The sequence below is a fragment of the Orbicella franksi genome, chromosome 1 (genome assembly GCF_964199315.1).
Source record: "Orbicella franksi chromosome 1, jaOrbFran1.1, whole genome shotgun sequence".
NCBI classification, from domain to species: Eukaryota; Metazoa; Cnidaria; class Anthozoa; order Scleractinia; family Merulinidae; genus Orbicella; species Orbicella franksi.
Genome location: NC_138145.1, coordinates 31,052,005 through 31,079,561, shown reverse-complemented (window position 1 = coordinate 31,079,561; position 27,557 = coordinate 31,052,005). Strand labels below are relative to the sequence as shown.

The 27,557-nt window shown below is 40.1% G+C and overlaps 1 protein-coding gene across 2 annotated transcripts; it reads left to right on the top strand.

Annotated features, from left to right (window-relative positions):
* The first annotated feature begins 307 nt into the window (after positions 1-307).
* On the top strand, positions 308-26,618 carry LOC145502922 (eukaryotic translation initiation factor 3 subunit J-A-like). Of its 2 annotated transcripts, XM_081482329.1 has the most exons (14): positions 308-522; positions 3,507-3,654; positions 4,868-5,239; positions 6,596-6,690; positions 7,741-8,035; positions 17,436-17,521; positions 17,642-17,705; positions 18,721-18,842; positions 19,268-19,317; positions 20,598-20,641; positions 21,330-21,439; positions 21,811-21,868; positions 22,097-22,170; positions 22,712-26,618. In XM_081482329.1, exons 2-14 carry the CDS (start codon positions 3,507-3,509, stop codon positions 22,844-22,846), a joined length of 1,653 nt encoding a protein of 550 aa, XP_081338455.1. In that variant the 5' UTR covers positions 308-522; the 3' UTR covers positions 22,847-26,618. The 2 variants fall into 2 exon arrangements, with proteins under 2 accessions (XP_081338455.1, XP_081338464.1); XM_081482338.1 differs by lacking the exons at positions 308-522; positions 6,596-6,690 and having other exon boundaries at positions 3,421-3,654; positions 7,741-7,857; positions 22,712-26,617.
* The last annotated feature ends 939 nt before the right edge of the window (positions 26,619-27,557 follow it).

The window sequence follows — 27,557 nt, the reverse complement described above, 5'->3', positions numbered from 1 at the left end:
CGGGTTACCCTAGCACTCACACATTTCCTCTTTTTTTCTTCGCCGTGTTTACAAGGCAGTTAGGGTTACCCGGGTAGGCGGGTTACCCGATCTGCATACTAGGGTTACCCTGGCAGGCGGGCTAACTTTTTCCCCTGTTAACACTCCAGGTAGGTTAACCCGCCTACTCGGGTTAACTTTCTACTTGTTTCCAGACCTTTTGTGTGTAACCGCGCATTAAGTTGTCCTAGGTCGTAGGGTTACCCTATCTGTGAAATTTTGCTTGTAAACCCGGGCCGGCTATCTTTTGCCCTCCAGCTAGGGTTAACCCGCTTGCTAGGGTAGCCCTCCTTCCTTGTGCTCGCAGGCCTTAAATTTGATCGAGTTTGCCGTCAAAAACCTGCCCGTCCTGACGAGAAATCCGTCTCGACCAATAGCTTCACTCTCCTCAGGCTCCGCACCGCCGGTAAGACCCCGTGGACTGGGTTTGATTCATTCAGTCACGCAAGACCCCAGAATCGACTGTGACACTTCTTCACCAAGGTAAGACTCTCGTTTAAGCATGAAACAAACGAAAGGACACGTCCTCCTTCAATATCTGGCACGAAATCTAGCAAATTAAGAACAAAATATTTCACACTATGAAGTGTTCAGTTTGAGAGCCGACAGAACAGAATGAATTATCCACACGAACGCGTTTTGAATTCCTGTTTTCAGTTGGTTGTTTCTTGGGTTTTGTTTTTCTCTTAGGTCTTTCATTTTAAGTCGTTCAAGTCGAATTAATTAGTAGAAAAGATTTCCATTCAACCCCGTACATAATGATCCGCCGTTTGAAGACACGATAATCGATGCAGCGGTCACGCTTTCCGAAGTGCACGAATCTTAATGTATACAAAAATCTTAATGTGTCTGCAGATCTTCATTGTATGCCCGGATCTTGATGAATGTGCACAAATCTTAATGTACATACACGAATTTTAATGTTTCTGTACATTTACAATGCTTGATTAGTATTTAAGCTGACGAATCTTGATGAATATACACGAATCTTGATGTATATACAGTGGAACCTGGATTTAACGAACCTCTATTTAACGAAGTCCTCGATATAACGAACGATATTCTATGTCCCGGTCAAAGTTACAGTAAAATGTATGGAATAGAACCTCGATATAACGAATTCTTCGATGTAACGAACATAATCCGGAGGCCCAAACGTTAAATCTACCTCGATACAACGAATTAAAATGTTTCCTTGTTTACCTAGAATTTTTTCTGTATAACCTCTATGTTGCAACATTTTTAAATCGCTAGTCTGAAAGTGTCATTCTTTTGTAAACAAAAGCTGTGGGTCTGCTCAAGAGTGAAAATAATTGATACTGAAAGCCACCATGCTTAATGAATTGCATCTCAAAACGCGGCACTTCTGGGTGACGAAAATTGCATTGAATTGCGTGACAGAAGTCACCTGTGTTACAAATCAATCATTAACTATGGCCTCGATATAACGAACATTTTGGTCGTTTCCCCTCAAATTCGTTATATCGATATAACGAACCCTCGACAAATTTGGTCGGTCCCCAGCGACTTCGTTAAATCGAGGTTCCACTGTATGCAAATCTTGATGTATATATCACTGCATTGTCATATAAATAATGATCTTGTTGTTTTGTCCCTTTTTTACAACCAAAGCAGTCATTTACAGATTAGTATTTATGACGAGGTCACATAAACTTTGACTTGTTGATTGCTCAAAGAATTGATGGGAACATGAAACAGACGAATTTTACAGGGGAGGGAGAGTGTCCCATTCGTCATGAATTTTTTGACCTGTCACCTTGCATAGTCTTTCCTAATTACGAAAACTAAGGCCCCATAATTATTTCATGATTTATACCACTTGCATGGTAAACTTATTTTAAACGTTGCATGACTTTTGTTTCTGGATTTGCCACACGGTGTGATTGCAGCTTTCGAAAGATTGCACGATTGCTGAAAATAGATTACATCACCAGAGACCCCCCACATGACTCGGACAAGAATTACAGCGCGGTAGAAGATTTTGTATGAGTGCGTTATATTCTAGAAAAGAAAATCGGGCGAAAAAGGAAAGACCGGTGGCGCGGGTTTTTCATAAGCTTAGAGAATGTTAGAAAGCGAACACTTTTGCCGTAGGTAATGTAAAACGGTGTCAAGGTGTCCAGAAAAGAGCCTAAAAAAATTGCGTGAGGAGTTGCACAAAGTCGCAGTGAGTCCAGTGAGTCTAGTCTGACCAAAGGTGGCCCAAGCTTGCAAATGAGCTTCCCTTGTACATTAGCTCTCAGGTTACGCTCGCAGCAATCGAAATATAAGGATTTTTATGGGATTCTTCAGCCTAAAAACTACGAAGAAATATAAATAAAATTAAACCTACCTCGCTTCAAATGTGTGTTTCCTTGTTTCTCGTGAGGCTTCTAGGCCGATTTATGGTCATTTAGGTGTTTTTAGCTTCACTGCTTTTCAGATAGACTTTCAGAAAAGTCCTTCGTCTTGTTTATTCATGACCTCTTACGACTTTGTCGCTCGCTCGCTCGCTTGCTCGCGACCTCTGAACGACCGCTTCGCGGCTTAAAACCTCGTAACACACTGACTTGAAGCGAGGTGGGTTTATTGTTATTCAAACTCTTTCGTATTTTTTAGGTTTGAGAATATAACCGTTTTTCCCATACAATTACCATGCAACTCTTTTTTCATGGTCAACATGGGTAGCTGCATGGATCGCGGGCGCGTGTGCCCTACGACGAAAAACGACGACGACGTCGCGCAACATGGCGACCATACTCCAGCTAATAAGTCAACCAAGTCATGCAGCCTTGGTTTATAGCATCATTGATATTGGACTTCCATGTTATGGTCAATTGACATCTGTCAAATCAAGGTATCGGCTGACCAGTATCACATGACCATATCGCGAGCTCAGGCTTTGAGCTCATCGAGGTCACGTGTTTTTTCGAAGTCGACCGCTGACCAGTTACTGGTTTTCGATTGGATCGCAGGTTCAAGGCAGATTAATTTAATGTAATCAGGAAGTGCGCTTTTAGGCTTGGCTAAATCTATGTATTAGAAATGTCATTCTCACTTTCACAGTGTATTGCCTTTCTTGGTGTTCACTTTTTCTGCTGATTTGGAGCGATTTATATGTTATTTGCCCGCTGGGAGGCCCGTATAGTGAAAAGCTGTGAACGAGGTCTTAAAAATGCTGCCCTTGGTCGCGCAGGCCTGGGGTAGCATCTTTAAGTGCGAGGTCACAGTTTTTCACTAAACGGACCGACCCTAAGCCGGCAAATAACATGTTGGTTTGTTCACGCAAATTTGTCATTGAATTGGCTTGAGTGCCGTCTACCAACGATTTGTAAAAAAATCTTCGCAGCGAGCGAGTCAGTCAGTAACTCATGAAGACTATAATAACAGCCTTGAGATAGTCCTTTGCGACCGTCTAGCGTTCTGCGGTAAGGATTAGCTTACAGTTGTTGATGCATTTATGATAGATGGCAGACGAGAAGAAAGAGGAGCCTAAGATGCCACTGATTCATGGGATGCCCTGGTTTCCTGGAACAACGCATGAAATGGTCGACACATTTCCACAGCTGTTAGCTAGACAAAATGACATTTTTGTTGCCACATATGCAAAAGCTGGTAAGTATAATAACAACATGCCAGCAGCCCCGGGTTAATTTTCATCCCACTGTGAGTGTGTAGGTATACAAATAGAAGGTCACGAAAAAATTCACCTGGTCCAGACATGTTAATGTATCTCCTCTGATAAAGGTCCCCTTAAAAGGTTGAGACCGTTTATACGCAAAGATACAGCTACATCGCTATATAGAGCTATTATCGAACCATATTTCGATTACTATTGTCTTGTGTGGGACGGTCTTAAAAACAAGTTAGCCGACAAATTACAAAAACTACAAAATCGCGCCATTTAGGGTTATCACCAAGTCTGATTACTATTCTAGCGCTACCGCCCTACGCTAGGATGGGATAATTTCTATATCAGAAAGAAAAAGCAAAAATTGAAATTAATGTTTAAAACTATGAATGATCAGTCTCCGGAGTAGCTGAAAGGCCTATTTAAACCCTTCAAACACGGACTATGGCTATTGTTTTGAAAACAAATAAGCTCTGCCCAGGCCCCGTACCGATTGCCGTCGTTTCTGCTACAGTGGGACACACTGGTGGAGTAGCCTTCCATCATTCTCGTCCCCAGAGCCCACGATCCTTCTGGCCTGCGGCAGGGATCGAGAGCTCTGGGCTGGTCCAGCACCGGAAGTCCGCGATTCACGGACTTCCCGTCAAATCTGGTAAATCTGATTGGCTGAGAATACGAAACGAATGTTCTGCACATGCTCAGAAAATCGGGTCGGGCCAGAGCTCTCGATCCCTGCCGCAGACCAGAAGGATCGTGGGCTCTGGGGACGAGAATGAGCCTTCAATCTAACGTCAGAGCCACTAGATCTTTTATTAACTTGATGAGATTAATCACCTAATGTCCTTGCACTTTCGCCGCTCAGTACCTCTTGATTTGGCTTCATTTATTTGAAGGGAAAGCAAGACATGACTAGAGTGCTATTCATTGCGCTAGTCTGCTAAAGTAAAGAAGCTTATTCGAAGGTTGGATAACGCTATCCACTGGATAAATCGCTATACAGTGGACAAGTGTTTTCAAAAGCAACCACTCTATCCGCTGGATAGTGATTGATCTAGTGGATAGCGTCATCCACCTTAGCTTTCGAACAACTAGGGTTGTTCTATAGACAGTGTCGACAGTGTACAACTACTCCAAACCCTTGCAAGACAAAAGACGGATACATTGTACTAATACACACTATGTCATGTTCTTGTGCAGGAACAACATGGACCCAAGAAATGATTTGGCAGATTATCCATAATGGAAATATTGATTATCGTCGATTGGACGTACGAATGCCATGGTTAGACGGAATGCTTCATCCAATGCCCCATAACCCTTATTATGCATCAAGTCCTTTGATGATCGAGAGGTTGTTTGAAAGCTTTCCAGCACCACGTGTGTTCAAGACTCATCTCCCATATGACCTGGTTCCTAAGCCGCGTGACCAGGCTACCAAGCCACGTTACATTTGTGTCATGCGCAATCCCAAAGATACAGCTGTGTCATTTTATCATCATTACCAGCTTCTCTCTAGAACAACACACACCTCCTGGGACGAATACTTTGAATTATTCATCAAAGGAGAAGGTATTTTTTCCGTATGATAGAAGCAATGCTGTTGTATCTCTCTGTTCCTCTTCTGCGCCCGTGGAGCGATAAAAAAGATCATGTGAACGAGATTTTTAAGGGAGGGACACCTGAGGTGTTCTGAGATGTTTCGCATCCCCTGAGTAGCTTACATTTACTGAGTTAGCCCAACACTCGGACTCAACACTAGGTTCGATTTCCGCCGCTCTCCCACGTCCAGTCCTTGAGTTCGGCGGGGACGAGAGCATCGGAGCAAATCGGCGATCTAATAAACAGATACTATTCAACGCAATAACGGTAATAACTGTTTGAGAAAAAGAGCAGTTAACTTCACGTCGAACTTTTGCTCAAACTTGGATGAAAATGTTGTCCACAGCCCCAGCCAGGCACTTTGCATCTCGCCTCCTAACCATAAGCCCCGCGCTCCCCGTGTTCTGCTGAAATGCAGCAGTGCCAACTGTTCAGTCCATAGGCGTACGGGCTAGGGAAGCTGCAGTCCCCCAGTTTCATGATTCGGACAACTGCACTTGAGAGAAAACATTCCAAAAAGTTTCAAGCCAAAACACATGTACACTATAAAGGATCGTTTTCTGTTTTTGAAAAGCTACATATTGGTTGAGCTTAAAATGTATATCGTGGAAATCCGCAATTAGGATATTATTCCATTCCCAGTTTCCCATTAATAAAGCAAGGACTTAAGAATCAAAGTGAACGAAGACCAAGACTTTTTTAACAGTTTCATTGGAAGTGAGAATTACGTTTTTGTGCCAGAGGGTCAGCGCCTCTCCCCTCCCCTCCGCTATTTCGAAGGTGCCTGTACGCCTATGTTGATGCTGCCAAAATACAAGTACAACCACAGGAGCCCTCACATCCGTTTAGAGTATGAATAAAAGATTAACCTATCTTTGTCGCGCGTATTTTGTGTTTTGTGGCGGCCATTTTGAACTTTTAATACGCGTGCGGTCTGCTAGTGCGAGGTCTGGAACCGAAATAATTTCGGTTCCAGACTTCGCACTAGCAGACCGCACGCGTATTTAAAATTCAAAATGGCCGCCACAAAACACAAAACACGCGCGACAAAGATAGGTTAATCTTTTATTCATATTCTAAACGAATGTGAGGGCTCCCTGTGTACAACTACGAAGACGATGTTTGGCAAATGATTTTCAGAGGTAAAAGATATGTCCCTGGTAGCTTTCGTTTGCCATCTGTGAACGGCATAATTAAGGGGTTGATTTCTACTGCCCTATATTTATGTGTCAGTAGATTGAAGTGAGCTTACTCTTGTACTGATTTGACAAGTGCACTAAGTTGCAGCCATCGATAAATGCTTTATTTTTTCGATTTTTTTCATAGTCTTCTACGGCTCGTGGTTTGATCACGTGTTAAGCTGGTGGAAACACAAGGATGATCCAAACGTGTTGTTGTTAAAGTACGAGGAAATGAAGACGGTGAGAGTAACACGACTAACAAATTGTTGTCAAGTAATATATCAAACACGAAAGTTAACAAATTTACGTCAGTTTTTCATGCGCCTGTGATGTCATTGATCATGAATTTCGTCATAACATTGTCAAAGTAGCTGTGTATCAGCTTGGCTGTCTGACCTGCAGTGAGTGAAAAACCTGGTCGTTTTCTGGAAATTTTCTGTTGCAAACAACGATGTTTCCAAGAAAAAAAGCTGTCATCATCCCATCATGGCGGGGAATGGCATTAACTCGCAGATACCTCAAAGCACACTAGTAATACAACCCCAGCAGTGGATCCACAGTCTAAATTTTTCGACGATTTACCTAAGATATTCCGTATGATATTCGTTTTTCATGCCCTGGTGGGATTCCCAACTCAAGTTTTTTTTGCTTTAGATGGTCGCAATGCGACTAGTGTCGAAGTACCTGTGTTATCTAAATCAAGTCAGGACCACATTTTATTATATCTCTCAGTTAGTTCGCGCGCTGTGATTGGGCAATTTAGCGGGCCGTACTGTCCTGTACGGCCCGCTAAAATTTAAAGTTGGTTTTGTTGCCAAACTGTTTCGTGATTTATCGATAAGTGTTCTTAACTTTTATAGCAAGTGAAAGTTTAAAACTTTCTTATACTCTAAATTATGTAATTGAGCGTGCTAACGACTTAAAAACAGTTTCAAACTGACTCGTTTTGCTTTCGAGGTGCGTCAGAAATTTGAAGCCTTTCCGAGTCCGCGTGAATAGAAATCGTTTCCGAACCCGTCAGGCACACAGTAGAGATATAATAAATATCTTACTAACCTCGTCTTCTGGGTCCGTACTGTATGATACGGATCCTCGTTTTTTCCCCTTCGATTTATGACCCGCGCGCTTCGCGCTTGGGCCGTAAATCGAAGGGGAAAAAACTCGGTCCGTAACTTACAGTACGGACCTCGAACTCGGTTAGTAAGAGGTATGCACGGGAGACTGTGTTCAGTATAGATTGCTAGAGATGCAGCGTATACCTTGCTTTGTTTTTTTCTTTTTACGTTGCAGGATTCCCCTGCTGCCATTCAAAAGATTGCCAAGTTTATTGGAAAAGAACTTCCTCCAGAGATAGTGGAACGCATTGTAAACCAAACATCTTTCAACGCCATGAAAAAAGACGAAAAGGTTAATTACTCATGGATTAATGGGATTAAGGGCGACTTTATTCGCAAAGGCGAAGTGGGAGACTGGAAAAACTACTTTACTGAAGAACAAAACAAGCGGCTTGATTCTTTGTACGCGGAGAAAATGGCCTGCTCTGGACTAGAATTTGAATTTGAATTCCGGGTTGGCCGGGAGTCAGGTATTCCTACATGTAAGCTTTAGTAAGAGAGGATGAAGACCAAGAGAGGTAACCCCCCCCCCCCCCCCGCCCAAGACGTTATTTCTAAGGTAATCCTTGTCAAGTCATCTTTAGATCACTCCCAGCTTCAGAATTCCTAGGAGGATCTAGAAACAGACGGTCCCGTGGGGCGGGTTTTTCTCAGGTGTACCGACCAAGCGGCTTACACGAAAAGAAAACGTCCACGCAACGCGCGTGGTGACGTTATCCGCGGGAGAACTGGATACCATACCTTAAAAATAACTTGATAAGGATAAAATATGAGCATAAGGCCTATACATGAGATTAACCTTCTAACTTTTCATTATCTCTTGGTTATGGGGTATGAAGGAAAAACTCCCGTATCATTATATTTTCTGCATGTTATTAAAATCTAGCTTACTTCCATATTCGGAACCCCTTCAGAGTCCTTTGTTAGACATTTCCTCGAGCTAAAACGTAATTTCTTTTTGACCAAAACTTAAGTGAGGTGGACATCTGACTCTCTCTCTCTCTCTCTCTCTCTCAATTTATTTTTCTCTGAGAATTCCTTAGTTAGGCTACAATACCAATCACAATTTTTTGCAAAAGTACAGTCAAAATGTTAATGCTCATTTAAGATTACGTTATCTGTCTATCTTCGAACAACTGAAACTATACTTAGTTATACCCAACCATATTTTTTGTTTTACCCTCTCTTGCTAATTTACTTGAATATGTCATGAACTGTTAGAAATATGAGCAGGATATACAGCAAGAGGGAATTGGTCATTGTTTGCTAATCAGTTGTAAGGTCCATTGACGAACTGAATTAAACACGTTAAATTAAACCGTTTTATTGTAAACAAAAGTGATCCTGATTTTGTAAACCTGCAAATTCTGTCAATAATTTGCCTTAAATCTACCTTTCTACCCGTTCGTCATTACACAGAAGAGTTTTGATAAAAGATTCAGAAACTTAGTTGCAGAAAGGCAACCCAACCTGACTTCCGACGACAAGTGCAAGTTAAAACGACAGAAATACAAATTACAAAACCGTGGTATCATTCTACCTTAAGGAAAATAAACGATGATGATGACGACGATAATGATAAACGGTTTTTTTTTTTAAAAAAAATCTTTTTCTGGTTTTAGCAATAAAAACAATAATATAACTCCGGAAATTTTACAAATCAATGTTCAAAATTTATAAAATTATCGAGATACAGTGTTTCAGTTAAAGTTCAATAACTAGGGCATCTCTCACCGGTTTGGGTTACCTGTTCGAATAACAACAAAGGCACAAAGAAATATTAAAAAACGAAAGCATAAAATTACATGACTTTTAAGTAAGTCGACAGCAACTGGCAACATAAGATCTCTCCTGCATCTAATTTACTCACTCTCACCCGTCATCCCCACCCCCTCCAAATTGTCTACTATGCCATTTTAGCTGCAATTTGATTTGGATTAATTATGTTAAGAATCCCTCAGCAATGCATGCGACATCGAGATAGCAAATGGAGCAAAAAAAATAAATAAATAAATAAAAAGGGTGGTTTCAAATTAAGAAATCAATACGGAGTTCAGCACAGTCGCTTTTATTTTCATATCTGACCCCAAACCCAGTTAAAGAGAACCTTTCAGTATATGTGTTGTAGGACTGTACAAAAATGGCGCTACTTGCCACTGCCTACCTGAAAAAACAATTCTAAAAGGTACACTGAAAAAAATGTAGCACCGCAGTTTAATTTTTACGTACTAACCTGGTGGTTGCCGCAGTCTGGGCTCCCATGGAGGTCTCGTTTCGATGCTCATGAGACTCGGGATACTAGTTGCGATAGAGTCAGCCACACGTCGTCTGTTGCCAGTGTTTCTTAAGAACCTGATGTCATTGGAAGGCACTGGTGGTGAGGTCTGGATACTCATGAGGCTGGGAATGACCGCAGGCCTGACATCAGAGCTCATCAGCGGTCTACCAGGAACACTTCCAGGAACACTGAATGTGTTTTCGTAAGTTCTCGACGCAATAATATTACTAGGAATGGAATATGCAGTAGGCGTGTAAAAGCTATTGTTAACAAAGTCACTGTTCGAACTGGGAACTGGTGGTGTGGTCTGAATACTCATGAGACTTGGAATGGCTGGAGGCCTTACATCACAGCTCATTAGCGGTCTAGGTGGAACACTTTGAGGTACGCAGCATGTGTTTCCGTAAGTTTTCGACGCACTGCTGGGCATGGAATATCCAGTTGGTGTTGGATATCTGCTGCCAAAGCTAACGTTTGAACTGGGCACTGGTGGTGTGGTCTGAATACTCATGAGGCTGGGAATGGCTGATGGCCTGACATCACAACTCATCCGCGGTCTAGCGGGAACACTTCCAGGTACGCAGCATGTGTTTCCGTAAGTTTTCGACGCACTGCTAGGCATGGAATATCCAGTTGGTGTTGGAAACTTGGTGTCAAAGGTAACGTTAGAACTAGGAATTGGTGGTGTGGTGTGAATACTCATGAGACTTGGAATGGCTGCAGGCCTGACATCACAACTCATCCGTGGTCTAGTAGGAACACTTCCAGGAATGCCGAATGTGTTTCCGTAAGTTTTCGACGCACTGCTAGACAAGGAATATCCAGTTGGCGTTGGTACCTTGGTGTCAAAGGTAAAGTTAGAACTGGAAACTGGTGGTGTGGTCTGAATACTCATAAGACTTGGAATGGCTGTAGGCCTGACATCACAGCTCATTAGCGGTCCAACAGTAACACTTCCAGGAACGCTGAATGTGTTTCCGTAAGTTTTCGACGCACTGCTAGGCATGAAATATCCAGTTGGCGTTGGAAACCTGATGTCAAAATTAACGTCAGAACTGGGAACTGGTGGTGTGGTCGGAATATTCGTGAGAGTCGGAATGGCTGGAGGTCTGACATCACAGCTCATCAGTGGTCCAGTAGGAACACATCCAGGTATGCAGGAAACATTTCCGTAAGTTCCTGACGTACTGAAAATACTAGCCGGTATGTAACATCCAGTAGGCGCTGGAAACATGGTATCAAAGTCAACGTTAGAGCTGGGCCCTGGTGGTGTGGTCTGAATACTCACGTCACTTGAAAGGGCTGGAGGCCTAACATCACAGCTCATTAATGGTCTAATAGCAGCACTGACGGGCCCGTAGAGTGATGTTATCGACTGTCTAACTGTGCTAGGTCTCGGGCTTTCGTTAAACATAGGAAACATGGTGTCATCAATGGTGGGTTCTATTGGTCTGGTGTGACACTCCGAAGGCCCTGAAGGCATGGTACAGGGTGGGCTTGACACGTGGGACCGTGGGGCCTCATCCATCGTTTCCATAGTAGGCCTGGAAACACAGCTGGTTTCAACGTTCAGCCTGCTGTCAAAAATGCTCCCCCTCAGTTTTGTCTGGCAATAGACAGCCGAGGAGGAATTGGACTGGCCGCCGAATGGTAAGATAGAACTTTCCTGGCCAAGAAAAGTCGATGAGGAACATTCCTGGTCAGGGAAGAGGGAAAAATTATATGTCTGGGCGATAAAAGGGGACAAAGACTTTTTCTGCTCGGCAGAACGTTTCTGGTCGGCACACGAAGAAGGAAATCTCTGGTCGGAAAAAAAAGTCCGGCAGGCAGACGAGGAAGTAGATCTCTGTTCTGCAGATAAAGAAGGAGATCTCTGTTCGGCAGATAGTGAAAGAGATGTCTGGTCAGCAAATAAGGAAAAACATGTCTGGTCAGCAAATAAGGAAAAACATGTCTGGTTAGCAAATAAGGAAAAACATGTCTGACTGGCAGACGAGGAAGTAGATCTCTGGTCTGCTGATAAAGAAAGAGATCTCAGTTCGGCAGATAGTGAAACAGATGTCTGGTCAGCAAATAAGGAAAAACATGTCTGACTGGCAGACGAGGAAGTAGATCTCTGGTCTGCAGATAAAGAAGGAGATCTCTGCTCGGCAGATAGTGAAAGAGATTTCTGGTCAGCTAATGAGGAAGGAAATCTCTGGTTGGCACAAGACAAAGGATATGTCTGGTTGGCAGAAGATAAAGTTGAAGTCTGGTCAGCATATGACGAAGAAGATGTCTGGGCAAAAAATGGAGAAGTAAACCTCTGGTCGGTAGCAGATGAAAGAAATGTCTGGTCAGAAGATGAGGAAGGAAATCTCTGGTTGGCACATGGCGGAGGATAGGTCTGGGTGGCAGATGATGAAGCTGACGTCTGATCAGCAGACGACGAAGGAGATGTCTGGTCAAAAGATGGAGAGGGAGACCTCTGGTCGGCAGCGTGTGAAAGAGGTGTCTGATCGGCAGATGGCGAAGGAAATGTCTGCTCAACAAACGGCAAAGGAGATTTCTGGTCAGTAGATGGCGAAGTAGATGTCTCGTCCGCAGATGAGGAAGCAGATGTCTGGCCAACAGATGACGAAGCAGATGTCTGGTCAACAGATGGTGAAAGAGTCTGGTCAGCAGATGAAGAAGTAGATGTCTGTTCGGCAATCGCTGAAGAACATTTCTGAGAAAAAAGAAGCAATTGGCTTCAGAATTAGGTTGTCCGCCTGCAGGCAACTCGTCGACAGATGAGTAAGAGGAAACTGTCTGATCAGGAGATGGCGAAAAGACAACATTTCTGTGGCGCGGTAGCAGAGGAAATACTGGTTTCAGAATTAGATTCTCTACCTGTTATCGCGCCAAAGAACTGTTCCCCTTCGCCATCTTCTGAAAGGCGGAGGCTTAAAGCTAGAGGCAGGACAATTCTGGGAAAACAAAGCAAGACTGAAAACTTTTCAAATGCACGATGTTATTTTCGCAGTAGGAAAATTTTTTTGTAGTCCGAAGACAATTCGGGAAAAGCTTTTTATCAACCCTTGTGTCGTATTGCTCTTATCCTGGTCCTGGTTGTACTAAGGTGGGATAAGTCTATTCGCTGGATAAATCACTATCCAATATAGCGTAGTTTGTTTTGTCAATGTTAGCGTTTACCACCCTTTAAAAAAGCGGAACTTGGCCAAACCATGTAGATCGTAAAATAAATAATCCGATTTAATGCAAAGGTTGTTTTTTTTGAAGGGAAGAAGAACGCTATTATTTGCTGTGTTTGTTTAATTATCTGACCATATAATTTCCTCCCTCTCTTATTAATTTTTTGGTTGGAAAGTCATTCATGATAGACAGAATTCAACTTTTCACAGTGTCCCGTACTTATTTTGAGCTATTTGTGCTTGTCGAATGCCCCTCTTTATTAATACCCTCCTGTTCTTTTACACCCCCAGAAAAGAATGTCAGCAAAGCCGACAGGAGGCGGCGTGGCCGCGTGGTTAGCGTGTCGGACTCGTAATCCAGCGGTTCCGGCTTCTAGTCCCGATCGGCCCACTACCTGGATTTGTTTTACGGTAGCCCCGAGTTCAAATTCTCGGCCTCACTTGCAAATAGCCAACTTGTTTGCCTCCGGCCAGTTGGGATCCTTAACAATGTTATGTTCAATTTGAATTATTCGTTTCAGTTGTTTGCTCGGCCTTGCTAGCCTTTGTGCTATAAACACTGCCCTGGGTAAATAAAGTTTGTATATTTTTACTATATACATTACACTCTGTTCATGTAGATAACAATGAACTCTAGTCTTTACGGTCGGTATTACGATGTTTGCAAATAATGGTTAGGTTTCTTCATTTGCGTGTTTAAAACACGAGCTAGATTCGAGGTTCGCAAATTTTTAAAGCTAAAAGTGAGATCAATCTTTCGCCAATACGAGTGAAATAGCCAGAAGCGTGCCCAGAGCGCAAACGGGTAGAACAAATCGAAACGACTCTCGCAACCTCATTGGTTTTTCTCGGTTGTCCTTACCCGGTTTCTCGCCCTCTGTCAGGAGAATTCTTCCCGGCTAGCATAGCGTGCTAGCGCCAAACAATTTTGAACAAGTGAGGCTGCATATTTTTAAAATAGGTACCCGATGTGCACATGTGTCTATCCGTTAAAATTGGACTTTAAAATGAGTATGGAAAAAGCAATTTTTCCGTGCATCCTGACAAAGTCAGCAATTCCTTCTAGTTCCTTTCCTGCGCCAAAAATTCTGTCTGATCTTTACAACCCTCGGAGTGAATGTTCATGGGAATGAATTTTCACAAAGCTAGTTTCTCTGGACTTCATGCCCAACACGAAAAGTTATCAGATCTTTACCAGCAGTACGAGGAATTTTTTGACGATATGAGCCAACCTTTTCGTGACCTAACTTTAGCAGCCACACTCAACAAGTTGTCCGAAGTCTCAAATGATTCGTCGCAGAAATATTAGACAAACCGCCACTGCACATCACAGAACAAAAGAACAGAAAAAAGTTTCCTTTTTTTGGGTACAACTACTATGCTTAGTAACATCAAAGAACTTTTACGGTTTCTCCTGCATAGTGTCTTCGCCGCAAGCGCGGGTTGGCCACAAAAATAAAACCCTCAGTTACAAAAACTAATATGAGTTTACTGGTTTTTCACCGTTGGGGCGAGTGAGTGGAGAAACATGCAGTGGGATTAACGGTTTTATAATTCTCAAAATGACGAGGACTTAAAATTGTTTAAAATGTCTTCGCCGCAAGCGCGGGTTGACCACAAAAACCCCCGGTTAAAAAAATGCTATGAGTTTATTGTTTTTTTCACCTTTAGGGCGAGTGAGTTGAGGAACATAACGGTCGACTTATAATTCTTGAAAATAACGGGTGATAATTTGATTTTACATTTAGGGTTAGTTTCAAAAGTTTGTGCGGTTGAAATCAGTCACAAATATCATTCAAAAAGTCGGTTAATAGTAAGAAGCTTAATTAGTACAAAACGTTTTCTGGTTGAAAAATGAAGTAAATTGAGTAACCTTTAAGCTTAGGTGTTTGTTGTCCAGGTTCTTTAAGCTGCCGCTAATCGGATAAACATGTGAAGTAACGTTGGCCTCAAAATACGCTCTTCGTATTGTCATATTCATACGCAAAAGTGTCTTTGCTGGTTGCTGTTTTGTTCCTTTGAATGTTTTGGCGCAAAAATTTGAAATAAGCGTCGGTTTTCGTGTCAGTTGCGTGCCTGTAAAATTCCTTTCTCCATCCCTGTTCTGGAAAGCTATATTTTCAGGGCAGGTTTCTTTGCCGAATAAGGAGGAAAAAAATACATTTTATTATTTTTCGTTTGGTTTCATGCTCAAGTCATTTGCGCTAGCATTTGCTTAACTTATATCTAGCGCACATCTTATTCGATCTTATCTATACTAGAAAAGAACTCTATCCATTTCAAAAAACCTGGGATGATACGAATGACTTACCTCTACATTTTTGGAGCTTTGTTTGTTGTCTTCTGATGATATTTCACTGTGAAAAAGAATGCATTTCTGTTAAATTGGTCGTCTTTTCAGGGCCGTTACTTTAACAGGCAAACCGAGGCAGCTGCCTCAATCTCTTTTTTCGTTTTGTAGTTTATAGTCATCATAAACACCCTAAATACCTAGATAGAGAATTGAATCACGCACATTGCCTCAATCATAATTTTTTCATCATGGACATTGTCTCAGTCCATAATTTTTTTTTTTGTGGCTAGGGCGCTGCTTTTTGGTTTGTTGTTGATTTTCATGGTTAAGTGCGCGAGGCTTTATTTTGATGTATCTTGCTGGCCTTTGCTTAGTTTTCCTTATTCGCCGCCCGATTCATTTCCACGATCATTGCCATCTGATCGCCAGTTAGCGTATCTCTAACTTGATCAATCCAAACTGCGTTTAACCCAAGACTGGGAAATACTCCACCTTTCAATAAAGACGTTTTTGCTGTCTCTTGTTGTGTTCTAGCGCGTGAGAGCATCAGGGTTTTTGTTATTAAAAATCAAATTTTAAAAGTCCGACGTACCTTGGTTTTACTTTTGTCATGGCCTTTTCGAAATCACTTGGAAAAAAATAATGAAATAACGCCAAGGCAACGAGGAAGCTGCACCAAGCGGTTACGAGCATTATTTTAACTTCTGTTAGGTAAGATTAAACTTTCGTTTGTTTCGTCACGAAACGTCGTTGTCACATTATGCATCGTGGCGCGATTTAAAAAGTCGCGCGCGCAGTTATTCACAGGGAGCATACAATCTTGTGAAATAGGATGGGAGTGAATAAAGGAATGAAAATAATGAATAGTTTACCTTTGTCTCCTGTTGACATGGAGGCAACTCTTTGCCCAAACATTTTGAACGCGATCCCAAAATTTGCTCGAACCTTAATTTTCGTAGCTTTCACGAACACCTAAAATATTTCTGGAATTTTTATTGTGTTATAACCAATCACAACCGAAATCTTCAACCACGGAAACCACAGAAAACGGATGCCTTCCATAAACAAGAGAAATCTGGAGGTACAACAACAACTTCTCACCACTGACATTAACATTTAGGGAAGGCTAACGTTCTTGTGGCTGCTTTCCAGCTATAAATAGAGCATCTGAACCAGGCTATACCAAAACAAGCTTAATTGTCATAAATCGGCCTAAAAACCTCTCGGGAACCAAGGAAACACACACCTGAAGCACCTGTAGCAAGGTGCGTGGGTTTGTCTTTATTCATAAAACTACTTGGGAGTTTAGGTAACTTTGTTATACCTCCCAAATCAGAAACGTTTTCCGATTGAAGGAGAACGTGTCATCCGTCGTGGCTCAAGTTTTCCCCACATCGCAGAATTTGGTCATTTCACGTTGTTGTTTTGCAGAGAACGGCACAGAAATTTACCAAGAGTTATACGCACTCGCACAGCCATTGTTCTGCTCATTAAATTTTTTGTTTAGTGACGCTGCCGTCAGTGAAGTTTTCTCAAACTCCTTACTGTATGTACAGGGACGCTCATTTGCGATCTTTGGCACTTGTGAAATACTAAATAAAATCGGGAAGCTGATCCTTTGGAATTCTTACGGCAGAGAAAGGAAATAAAGACACAAATCAATAAAAAAGGGAAAACTATCCTGGCCCTATTGATTTTTCCATCTTCTACTGGTGCGAACGCAGCTCAATTGTGATGTCAAATCGAAAGGAGGAACTTCTAGGGTGGGTAACTCCATACATGAGTCTTAACGTGAAATCAGAGCGGGAATGGCATCTGTTTGCATAAACCTGTGAGCCCCAGCCTTCAGTTCTCAGACGGTCCTCGGACACTGTTTATTCTCGAACCGTCAGAGAATCATGCTAAAAATCTCTTATACAAACTAAGGGAACTACGCCACACTTTCCGCTTTACCAGTCCAGCGCGAAGTTCAAAATTGCGCAATGATTATCTAATACCCATACAGCCATGCGCGCGATAATAGAAACCAAAATGGCGGATTGGGGTGAGTTTAGTTTCACATGAAGCACGATGAACATAATTTAGCCGTTCACTTATTCTCTTTAAATCTGTTTCAAACGTTACAGATGACGAGGACTTTGAGCCGCAGGAATTTTCTGTTAACAAATCAGACAAATGGGAAGGTGAAGACGAGGACGACAACGATGTTAAGGCAAGAGAAAAATTCTTATCTTCGTATTTTATAAAACGTAGAATTTCCTTTTGAATTCTTTGTTACCAAGAGATCAACAAGGGTGGGACAGGATTGACTCAAAACACGTATCGTTTTTAGGAAAACTGGGACGACGAAGATGAAGACACGGAAAAGAAACCGGCGCCATCACAAAATGAAACAGGCAAGTGATCAGTTTCTGATAAGCTTAAATATTCCTTAATAATAAGCTTCTCTCTAGAGAGCGTCTTTCCTACACGTGCATTTGTGATTTTACTTTCTGGATAATTTCACCTTCAGACATCAAGGAAAACAATTCTTAAGTCATTGTGAATAAAATCTGGCGCGAATATAATTTGGCTATATATTTTTCTCGTTTTGCCGCTCTCGGCTGTTTAAAATCAATGAGTCATTGATTTGAGGCACTTAAGTCTCAAGGATAGCATGACAAGTTAAGTTTATTTAAATCGCCTCAATTTCAATTCTTCTCGGAAAAACTCTGTTTTAAATCAAAGGTTTCGAGTTAAGATGGTCATGAACTTTAGGTGAAGAATACTTATAATAATAAGCTTATAACGTTTAAATAATTAAATAAATAAATTGATAATTAAGCCAAACATACACACATACACATGTTTACAAATTGACGAGATCGCTTATTTAAAATTAAATTGAAATAGTAGAATTTTTAGTCAGGTATGTAATCATAGTTACTGTGGTTGTAGTAAGGTATTTGAATGACATTTTTAAAGCAATTCAGAGTAAAAATTAATGAAATCCCATCAAGTGTCCCTACAGACACTTTTCCAATGTAGACACCCCTTATTTCAGACAGTTTCTTATGTCCCAACAAAATTCTCACTTATTTTCGTCAAAAGAAAGGTCTTAAAAGAGACATCATTGTGGTACCCTCCATAATACAGACACCTCTCTAATATGGGCGCTTTGCTCTGTCCTTTCTGTGTCCATAGTAGAGAGGTTTGTATCTGGACAGTTCATAATGAAGGTTTTCTTTCCAGAGTAGGCTAGCTGCAGGTATTCTATTGGGAATGTAAACATTTGGTTAAAAAATCTGGAATAACTTTATTAAAAGAAAAAAAAAAAATGAAAATTAGCACTCATTGGCTTTTTAGAGCGCTGATATGTACACTTTGTGTCTTCTATGAGATTTATAATGATTTATTTTACCAACCATGCAGAAGCTGCTCCTCCAGCTAAAGTAAAGAAAAGAAAAACATTAAAGCAAGCCCTACAAGAAAAGGAGGAAAAGGCTAAAGATCAAGCTCTTAGAAGATTGGAGGAAGCTAAATCTGTGAAAGAGGTAATAAACTGATATATTGTAGCCACAGCATATCCAGCAGCTCTTTCTGAGTCACACGTGTGCGATATTTATCGCAGGAGTGCCAGGATTTGCGAAGACCTGACCATGCATATTTGAAGCCATCTGAAGATTTCTGAGGACATTTCATAGATTTCCAAAGGTGTTTTGAATATTTCTCAGTCCTAGTTCCAAGGATTTGTCTTTATATGAATATAAAAAGCTGGTGCTAGTACCTACCCATAGAAAGGATTACTGTTTCATACAGCTTGTACAATTATTGTTACAGACTGGTTTCTTTTTTAAGGATTCCAGTGATATGATAGTATGATGTTTTCTGACAAGTTGTTTTAGGAACATAGTGAAATAGACCTTCTGCAGAACAAGACAAAAAGATTTTCTAAACTATTTGTCTTTCTTTCTTATAGGAGGAACCAACAGAAGAAGACAAACTAGCAGAAAAGCTTAAAAGACAGAAGTGAGTGATTTCATACTGTACAGTTTCATTTCTATTTTTTGTTTGGAAATTATGGTGTATCAATGGTTGCCTTGAATCCTGTACCATTCTAGCTAACTAGAAAGCAAAGCTCTCTTAATACCAAAATGTAGGAAGATATTTAGGTGTAATCGAGATGATAACGAAAGGTCATTGGTGAAGAGAAACAGAAAAAATGTTGTTGACCTAGATTCATTTTAATTATGAAAAATGTCATATGAAGCTAGATATCAATTCAAATTTGAAGAGTGGATTATAATAAAATAGAGTCAAAGATTGAAATCAAGAAGCCATTAATTAATTGGCTACATTGCTACAGTTGAACCTCGACTATCCGGACCTCGATTATCCAGACTATTCAATTATCCAGACTTTTTTCTCTGGTCCCAATTTTTTCATGAATATTAATTAGTTGTGATCTTGAAAACTCAAAGTTGCAAAAAGCCCAATAATCCTTTCAAAAGACTGTTGAAACAGTGTATTATCCTGTGTGCTTTTCAAAATTCACAAGTGCGACGACACAAAGAAGTATTCTGATGCATTCAGCTGATATCTGATTGGCTCAATTGTGTTGTTACCAAGGGAATTTCATGCTTGATTAGTTCCTTTCACGTGGGTTATGTAAACACGAACGATCGATCGTAAACTCAAATCAAAAAACATGTCTACGAAGCGAAAGCAAGCCATTCTATCGACTAAAGATAAGCAGATAATTATTTCACGTTTGGATAAAGGAGAGAAAGGAGCAAATTTAGCTCAAGTATTTGGCATCAGCAAGCAGCAGATCACCGACATACGGAAGAACAAAGACAAGATGCTAAAATTTGCTGACAGCATCGAGACAAGCGAAGGATTAAAATGAAAGTCCCTGATCAAGCTAGAAGTCTTTGAAGCAAACAAACATGCTTGAACATTTTAGACCTTTGTGAATACCTGAACTGAAAGTTTTTACTTCTAAATACATACAGGCTGTTTAGATTTCACAATTATAATGATGTTTTCTTTGCTGTATACCTTTTGTTTACATTTCTATCTCATTAATAAACATGTTTTCGATTATCCGGACTCTCGATTATTCGGACTATTCACCGAGGTCCCTACAAGTCCAGATAATCGAGGTTCGACTGTAGTGGGGGAATACTTGAACCTGATAGTTTTCATGTTGTTTTTGGCAACAACGATCATTGATCAGCATGTCATCACCTCCAACGATCAATGGTTGAAATCAAAACAGTGATGATTGTTTGTACCTGTGTTTTCAGATTGGTAGAGGAGTCAGACTTGGAAATAGCAAAACAGGCCTTTGGTGAGTTGACAGTTAATTTATGCTTAAGGATCAAGCAGAGAGAGACATAAACTGGGGTGTCATGTTGTCTTGCTGGACATTTACTCTGACAATTTACGGAACATCCTAGCAGTATAGGAGATATTGCACATGTAAATTGCCTAGTCCTCCCCAAGTCTCCTGTATCTAAGTGGTTAGAGCATCCAAGCACCTCCTGCAGGAGGTCAGAGATTTGATTCTTATTTGGAACCCAGAAGTTTTTCTTTGCCCCATGCTCATGATAAGCTACAATAAGAAATTACTCAGTAAGTATGCAAAAAATACAGTATGACTGAGCCAAACATTTACCATCACGGGTTCTAATAACTATGTTCCTTGATATTCTTGGAACTAATGCAACTGAAATGAGATATCCAAGAGGCTGATATATTTTACATTTGCCATTTACATGACTGAGTTCTCACATCTACAGGGTCTGTTCTTGGTAAAAATAATTAATATCACATTACTGTCAGTGAGGCCTGTCTGCCAATGTAGTGGTCGTGTTTACCAAAGTTGCATGACAGTTTTCCCTTCATTGACATTGTTGTATTCATTTACGTTTATTCATATATGTTTGTACTCTACATAGGCAACATGAGATTTATGTCACTTTAAAGTATTATCATTATTGCAGAAGTTTTATCTTTTTTTTCCTCAAATCTTTCAGGTATAAAGGATGATGTAGGATCCAAAAGCATAGATGAAATGAATCCCAACACAAAAGAAGAATTTGTGGAACTGAGTCAATTAATTGTAGGAAAATTATCCAATTATGAGGTAACAGTCATACATTGTGAAGTAATATATCAAATATGAGAGACTGTACTGTTTGATCAGATTTCTCAACACCAAGAAGAGAGTCTAAAACACATTTTGCAAGGCAGTGGTTAATAATTATCATGAGAAGCCCAAAGTTTTCTAACCCTCAAATCCTGGGTGCCCAGCACTTTTCCCAGCTGTCCAAAGGCTTAGTTGCCTGTGGCACCTGGGCGCTTCTAGAGCGCAACCCTGTTTTGGTTCCTGAATTTCCTTTTGGCATTTGTTTTCCACTCATGGTCTGGGAGAATTGAAAAATGCAATTGGTTGCTTGAGTGGTTTTAAGAATGCTTACTGTTTGGAATACATTCATCTTGCTTCTTTTTTTTCAGTCAAGTGCAGATTATGTTCCCTTCTTGGAAATGCTTTTTAGAGATTTATGTGCAGGCTGTAAGTAATTCTTTGAAATTGCATGCTCCTTGTGGAATACGTAACTAATTATTCTTTCATGCATCATTTCACTCTCAATAGACTATGACAAAAAGAGGGGCTGCTTACTTGGCCATGCAATTAGGTTTAAAAACTTGTCATGTATTCACCATTCTGACATAGTCTAAACAATTATAGGGAACCATCTCCATATCTTCTAACTAAATAAATGTCATAATTTTTTTCTAGTGGAAGCTGAAGATGTTAAACGTTTAGGTAGTGCAATAAATATCTTATCAACAGAAAAATTAAAAGCACAAAAGGTGAGTCATACTGTGTTGGGAGAAAGAGCAAATTGATTAACCAGTTGTAAGGATTCAAGTTCAGCCCTTCATGACACAGCAAAGAGCTGAAGGGCTAAATCTTGAAATGCTTGCTTTACAAAGAGTTTCATTAGTGTTTTCAGTAGGAGGGTAACTTGTTTTCACAGTCGGGCAAAACTACACTACTTGAACTGAACTTATTTATAAGAAAAACTCCCCACTAGATGGTGAAACCAGGCAGGCAAAGTCATCCTTGCAGCCTGTCAATTTGCCTGGTGCACGGCCCTTAATGAATCCCATGGCTTTACCAACTTGCTGCCATGGTAAATTTACCTTTACCAACTTCAAGATAAACTGCTTAGTGTTCATGTGCTGTTTCATCAGACCATATCAGACTAAACAAATCAGACTGGCAGACATTAAGTTGATAATTGACCTACATTTTGTTCACACTGCTATTCATGTTTGTGTCATTTAATATGTAACATGATTCAAGTGAGATTAATATCAGGTCTTAAGTTATTTGGTACTCTTTTTTCAGGCAAAGAAAGGTAAAAAGACTGGTAAGAAAGCCACGCTTTCAGGAACTAGTGCCAAAGCTGGTAGAAAAGAGGACTTGGATGCATTTGGTGCAGGAAATTATGATTATGGAGATGAATTTGATGACTTTATGTGAAATGATTTAACAAATCAAGTTCACAGACTCTGAAGAATATGGAACTCACATGGCAGTACTCAAATGCTGTCAATGCTGACCTGGATCGTGTTGTTTTCTCTTACTCTTGTCAGCATCTCTGTTGTGTAATTAACAATTTAGGTGCTGATGCAGTATGCTTAAAAATACAACACAAGTTGAGCATATTTATTAAGTAATTAAAAATAATGAAGATATGGGATATTTCTAAGTCCCTCTCTACCACTGATCCGTCTGCTGACCAGTACACAATATAATTTGTTTAAAAGCTCTGTATTTATCTAGTAGTGTTTCACATGAGATAACATGATCTACAAGAAGACTTGTTAAATTCAACTTTTTCTTAATGACAGGTAGCTTAGTACTTTTCTTTCTTAAGCCAGCACATGGGTGTAGTCTTTTACATAGTTTGTCTCATTATAAGGCAGACATCTCTGTAAGGCTAGATTGATCTGCATACCGTAAATATATGTGAAGACCAGTTTTGCTTTTGTGACAGAATTGAAGAGATTAATGTTGGCAGTTCATAGTGTTATCTACCCTGCGAGCACAGTCTCCTTTGATCTTCCTAGAAAAATCAGGAAGAGAAAGGAGTCTCCTTCTTCCCAATTTTTCGAGGAAGATCAAGGAGACTCTGCTTTCAGAACATTAGTTATCTAGCAACACAACCATTATTGGCTTGTCACACAATGCTTCTCCTTACCATTTGAAAGAGCATTGCGTAGAATCCAATACTGGCTAACCCAGGACAAAATTCATATTTCCTGTTCTCTGACATCCATAGATGTAAATTTGGTATTAAGTAAGCAGTGCATGTACCAAGTTGTGTACTTTGTTACAAAACAAAAGACAATCATAAAATAATAATAAGTAACAAGTGAAAATTGGCAAATTTATTCAATGCTCTAGACTACCAGGAGTTTTTGTAGGGCATTTTAAATGCCTGCATAACCCAACTGAATTGAGGAAAGTATATTTTAAAGGCCAAGTAAATGCATTTGAAGTCTCTCTGTATTAGGTATACTGTTCCAAGCTGTCAGATTGTAAGCCAGGCTTTTGGATAATCTTCAACAAAATAGCATCCCTTAAAACAATCTTGCAAGGTGTTTAGCAGTTATTTACAAGGTAAAAAGGGAAACGGGCTTAGCAACCAAGAACGTTCTGTTTTTCAAGCTCAAGGATTTACCCATTCATTTCTATCTGTGAACTTGCAACAAGCTATCTATCATGTATTTCTCATGTCAAGGTGACCTTGTAAGTTTCATGTCCATAATATATGAGCTTTGTTTTACCACTTATTTAAAAGCTGTATTCTGAGCGAGCTTCTGATATCTCTTGCTCACCTTTTGGTCCGTTGATTCGGTCTGCAGTGAAATACTCCACTGTAATCAGGTTACTTATCTGAACTGTTTTATTTTCATCTGTTTATTGAACAAGTGCTTCTTTTACTGATTACCCTCACTTTTCCACAACTGTTTAAAACTTCAAAAGCAATATAGTTTTCTAACAAATTATTAAAGCAAAAAGAACTTCACTGAATATTACTTGTACTTCATTGAGATGATATGTTAACGAATGCATAAGGCATTTTGAACTAAACTTATGTGATTGGGGTTTCCCATCAATCCCCAATCACTTATCCCAGTCTGTAAAATCAAATACCCAGGGGTTTATGGGGCGCCAAATGTATTTTTATCATTTAGAGTGGTTATTCGTATATAACCAAAACAAGTATGGTTATATGTAAATAACCACATTGCAGTTTGGTTATTTATAATAACCAAAACATGAATGCTGTTATTTGTAAATAACCAAAATTGCAAAGTGGTTATTTGATAAATAACCAAAACTGAAAATTGGTTACTTGTAAATAACCAAAATTGCAAAGTGGTTATTTGCTAACTAACCAAAACTGAAAATTGGTTATTTGTAAATAACCAAAATTGCAAAGTGTTTATTTGCTAAATAACCAAAATTGCGAAGGCGGTGGCCTCATGGTTAGTGCGCTCGTCTCCGGATTGAGCGGTCCGGGTTCGAGCCCTGGCCGGGGACATAGTGTTGTGTTCTTGGGCGAGACACTTTACTCTCACAGTGCCTCTCTCCACCCAGGTGTATAAATGGGTACCGGCAAACTTAATGCTGGGGGTAACCCTGCGATGGACTAGCATCCCATCCAGGGGGGAGTAGAAATACTCCTAGTCGCTTCATGCTACAGAAACTGGGATAAGCTCCGGCCTGATGGGCCACTTGGCTCGTAAGCAGACTTTACCTATTTGCTTAATAACCAAAACTGAAAATTGGTTATTTGTAAATAACCAAAATTGCAAAGTGGTTATTTGCTAAATAACCAAATTGAAAATGGGTTATTTATAAGTAACAAAAATTGAAAATTTATAATTAAACTTGTAGGGCATGCAGTACTTCCAGGAACACCGGAATACGGAACACCGGAACATCCCGGAACATCACGGAACATTCCGGAACACCCCAAAAACCCGGAACACCCCCCCCCCCAAAAAAAAAACCCCGGAACACCCCCCTCAAAAAAACTGGAACACTTCCCAAAATACCAAGAAGAGCGGAAAATCTCTAAAACCAGATTGCACAAATATGTTAACATTAAAAAAATTAAATACATCACGCGCGCGTGAGCTTTTCTAAACTACATCCACTGTTTGCACATAAAATAATTTCACCATCACAATCTCGAAAACATTTACAAGCGCCACGCACACAGTCACATATTTTTTACCGGCTTCCCGCAGTCTATCCTCTCTTACAGGAACTAATTCCAAGTGTAAGCAGAATATAGATATGTTTTCCTTTTGCTTTGAAGCGTTAAAAATGCAAGATACTCATTAATATAAGAAATTCAGTCATCTTCCTGCTGTTCTTGGAAAACCCATTTTGCTTTAAAACGCGTTAACACTGTGGAATGTACAATACAAAAGATAGTCATAAACATTTAGATTAGTTAACAGGCGTATTATCTGACAACTTCATTAAACCGAGAAGGCACTCAGGGTTGTGTCTGCCATCTCTACAATTCTTCTCATCGAGCCAATACAATAGCATCATCTGCGATGCTGCAACCCCTGCGACACCGGTACAGTGCTCTACCTACTGAGCTGGGAAGCCAACTGGGAGCTGATCATTTTGCTGGTTCGTAATATGCCCTTAGGTGATGAAAATGTTTGTGACTACATTAATTTCATATAGTTGAAATGCGGATTAAATGTGGAATAAACACCAAATCCAGTGAACAAAGCAGACACTATACTGTAAATACTTATACAATCCAAGCAGATTGACAGCAAGTTTTAGATGTGTACATGCGTAGTTTTTTTTAAATACAGCCATGTTATGCATGCCTCCTCGGGAATCGGATGCACATTATCATCTTCAGGTTGCGTGCATTCAAGCAGCTGAGCCGTCATTTGTGCCGTGTTCGTTGGTCATCCCCGACGGATTGCCTCTCACAGAGTGCCACAAAAAGTACATTACAAAAGAGTTCGGTCTGAGAGCCTGTTATATTTAATTCATGTCATTAATCGATTTTTTTCATGTTTCTGTGCTTTGTTTGACCGGTTTATACAGCTGTTGAAGTTCAATTTTATATCTGCTTCCACTTTATTATTCTTTGTTTTAGATATGTTTTGCATGGTAATAAGTCAAAAATGAAAAATAAAAGTTAACTAATGATGAAAATGAATTCGAACATATCTTGCAAATCTTTTCGTGTAACACCTGTACGCTGTAACTAATTTGCTTGACATCGTTTCCATTAAACACTAACAAGTTTAGAAACATTTTTGTATAATCATCTTAGGATCAACTCATGATGTTAAAGTGGCTTCCTCTTTCGATAGTGCTTGACGTTTTAAGTTGTACTGAAAAGATGTTTAAGTTGCCAAGAGAGGGTTGTTTCATTGAAGAAACCAACGAAAGGTAGAGCAATTGTAAATCAGAGCCTCGTGTCTTGGGTCTTTTAAATTGTTCCTATTCATAGTTCTTATTTTCATATTACTTCGCGTCCTCTTTCATTTTTTAATTTTTATTTTATTTTTGTTTTAGATTTTGCACTTTTCCTGGTTTTCTAAGGTGTTCCGGGTTTTTTGGGGAGTGTTCTGGGTCTTAAGTGGTGTCCCAGGGTTTTTTGGGTGTTCCGGAATGTTTCGTGATGTTCCGGGATGTTCCGGGATGTTCCGTGATGTTCCGGGATGTTCCGGTGTTCCGGAATGTTTCGTGATGATCTGGGATGTTCCGGTGTTTCGGAATGTTCCGTGATGTTCCGGGATGTTCCGGTGTTCCGGAATGTTCCGTGATGTTCCGGGATGTTCCGGAATGTTCCAGTGTTCCGGAATGTTCCATGATGTTCCGGGATGTTCCGGTGCTCCAGTGTTCCGTTTTCCGTTGTTCCTGGAAGTACTAACCAATTTTCAATTTCGGTTATTTACAAATAACCAATTTGTAATTTGCGGACACTGGAAAAAATCAAGTTTTGCCTATTTATAAACAACCAATTTTCATAACCATTTTTCTTAAATATAAATAACCACTGTTTCAATATTGGTCATTTATAAATAACCAATTTTCAAGTTTGGTTATTAATTTTCAATTTCTGTTATTTATACATAACCCATTTCCAATTTTGGTTATTTAGCAAATAACCACTTTGCAATTTTGGTTATTT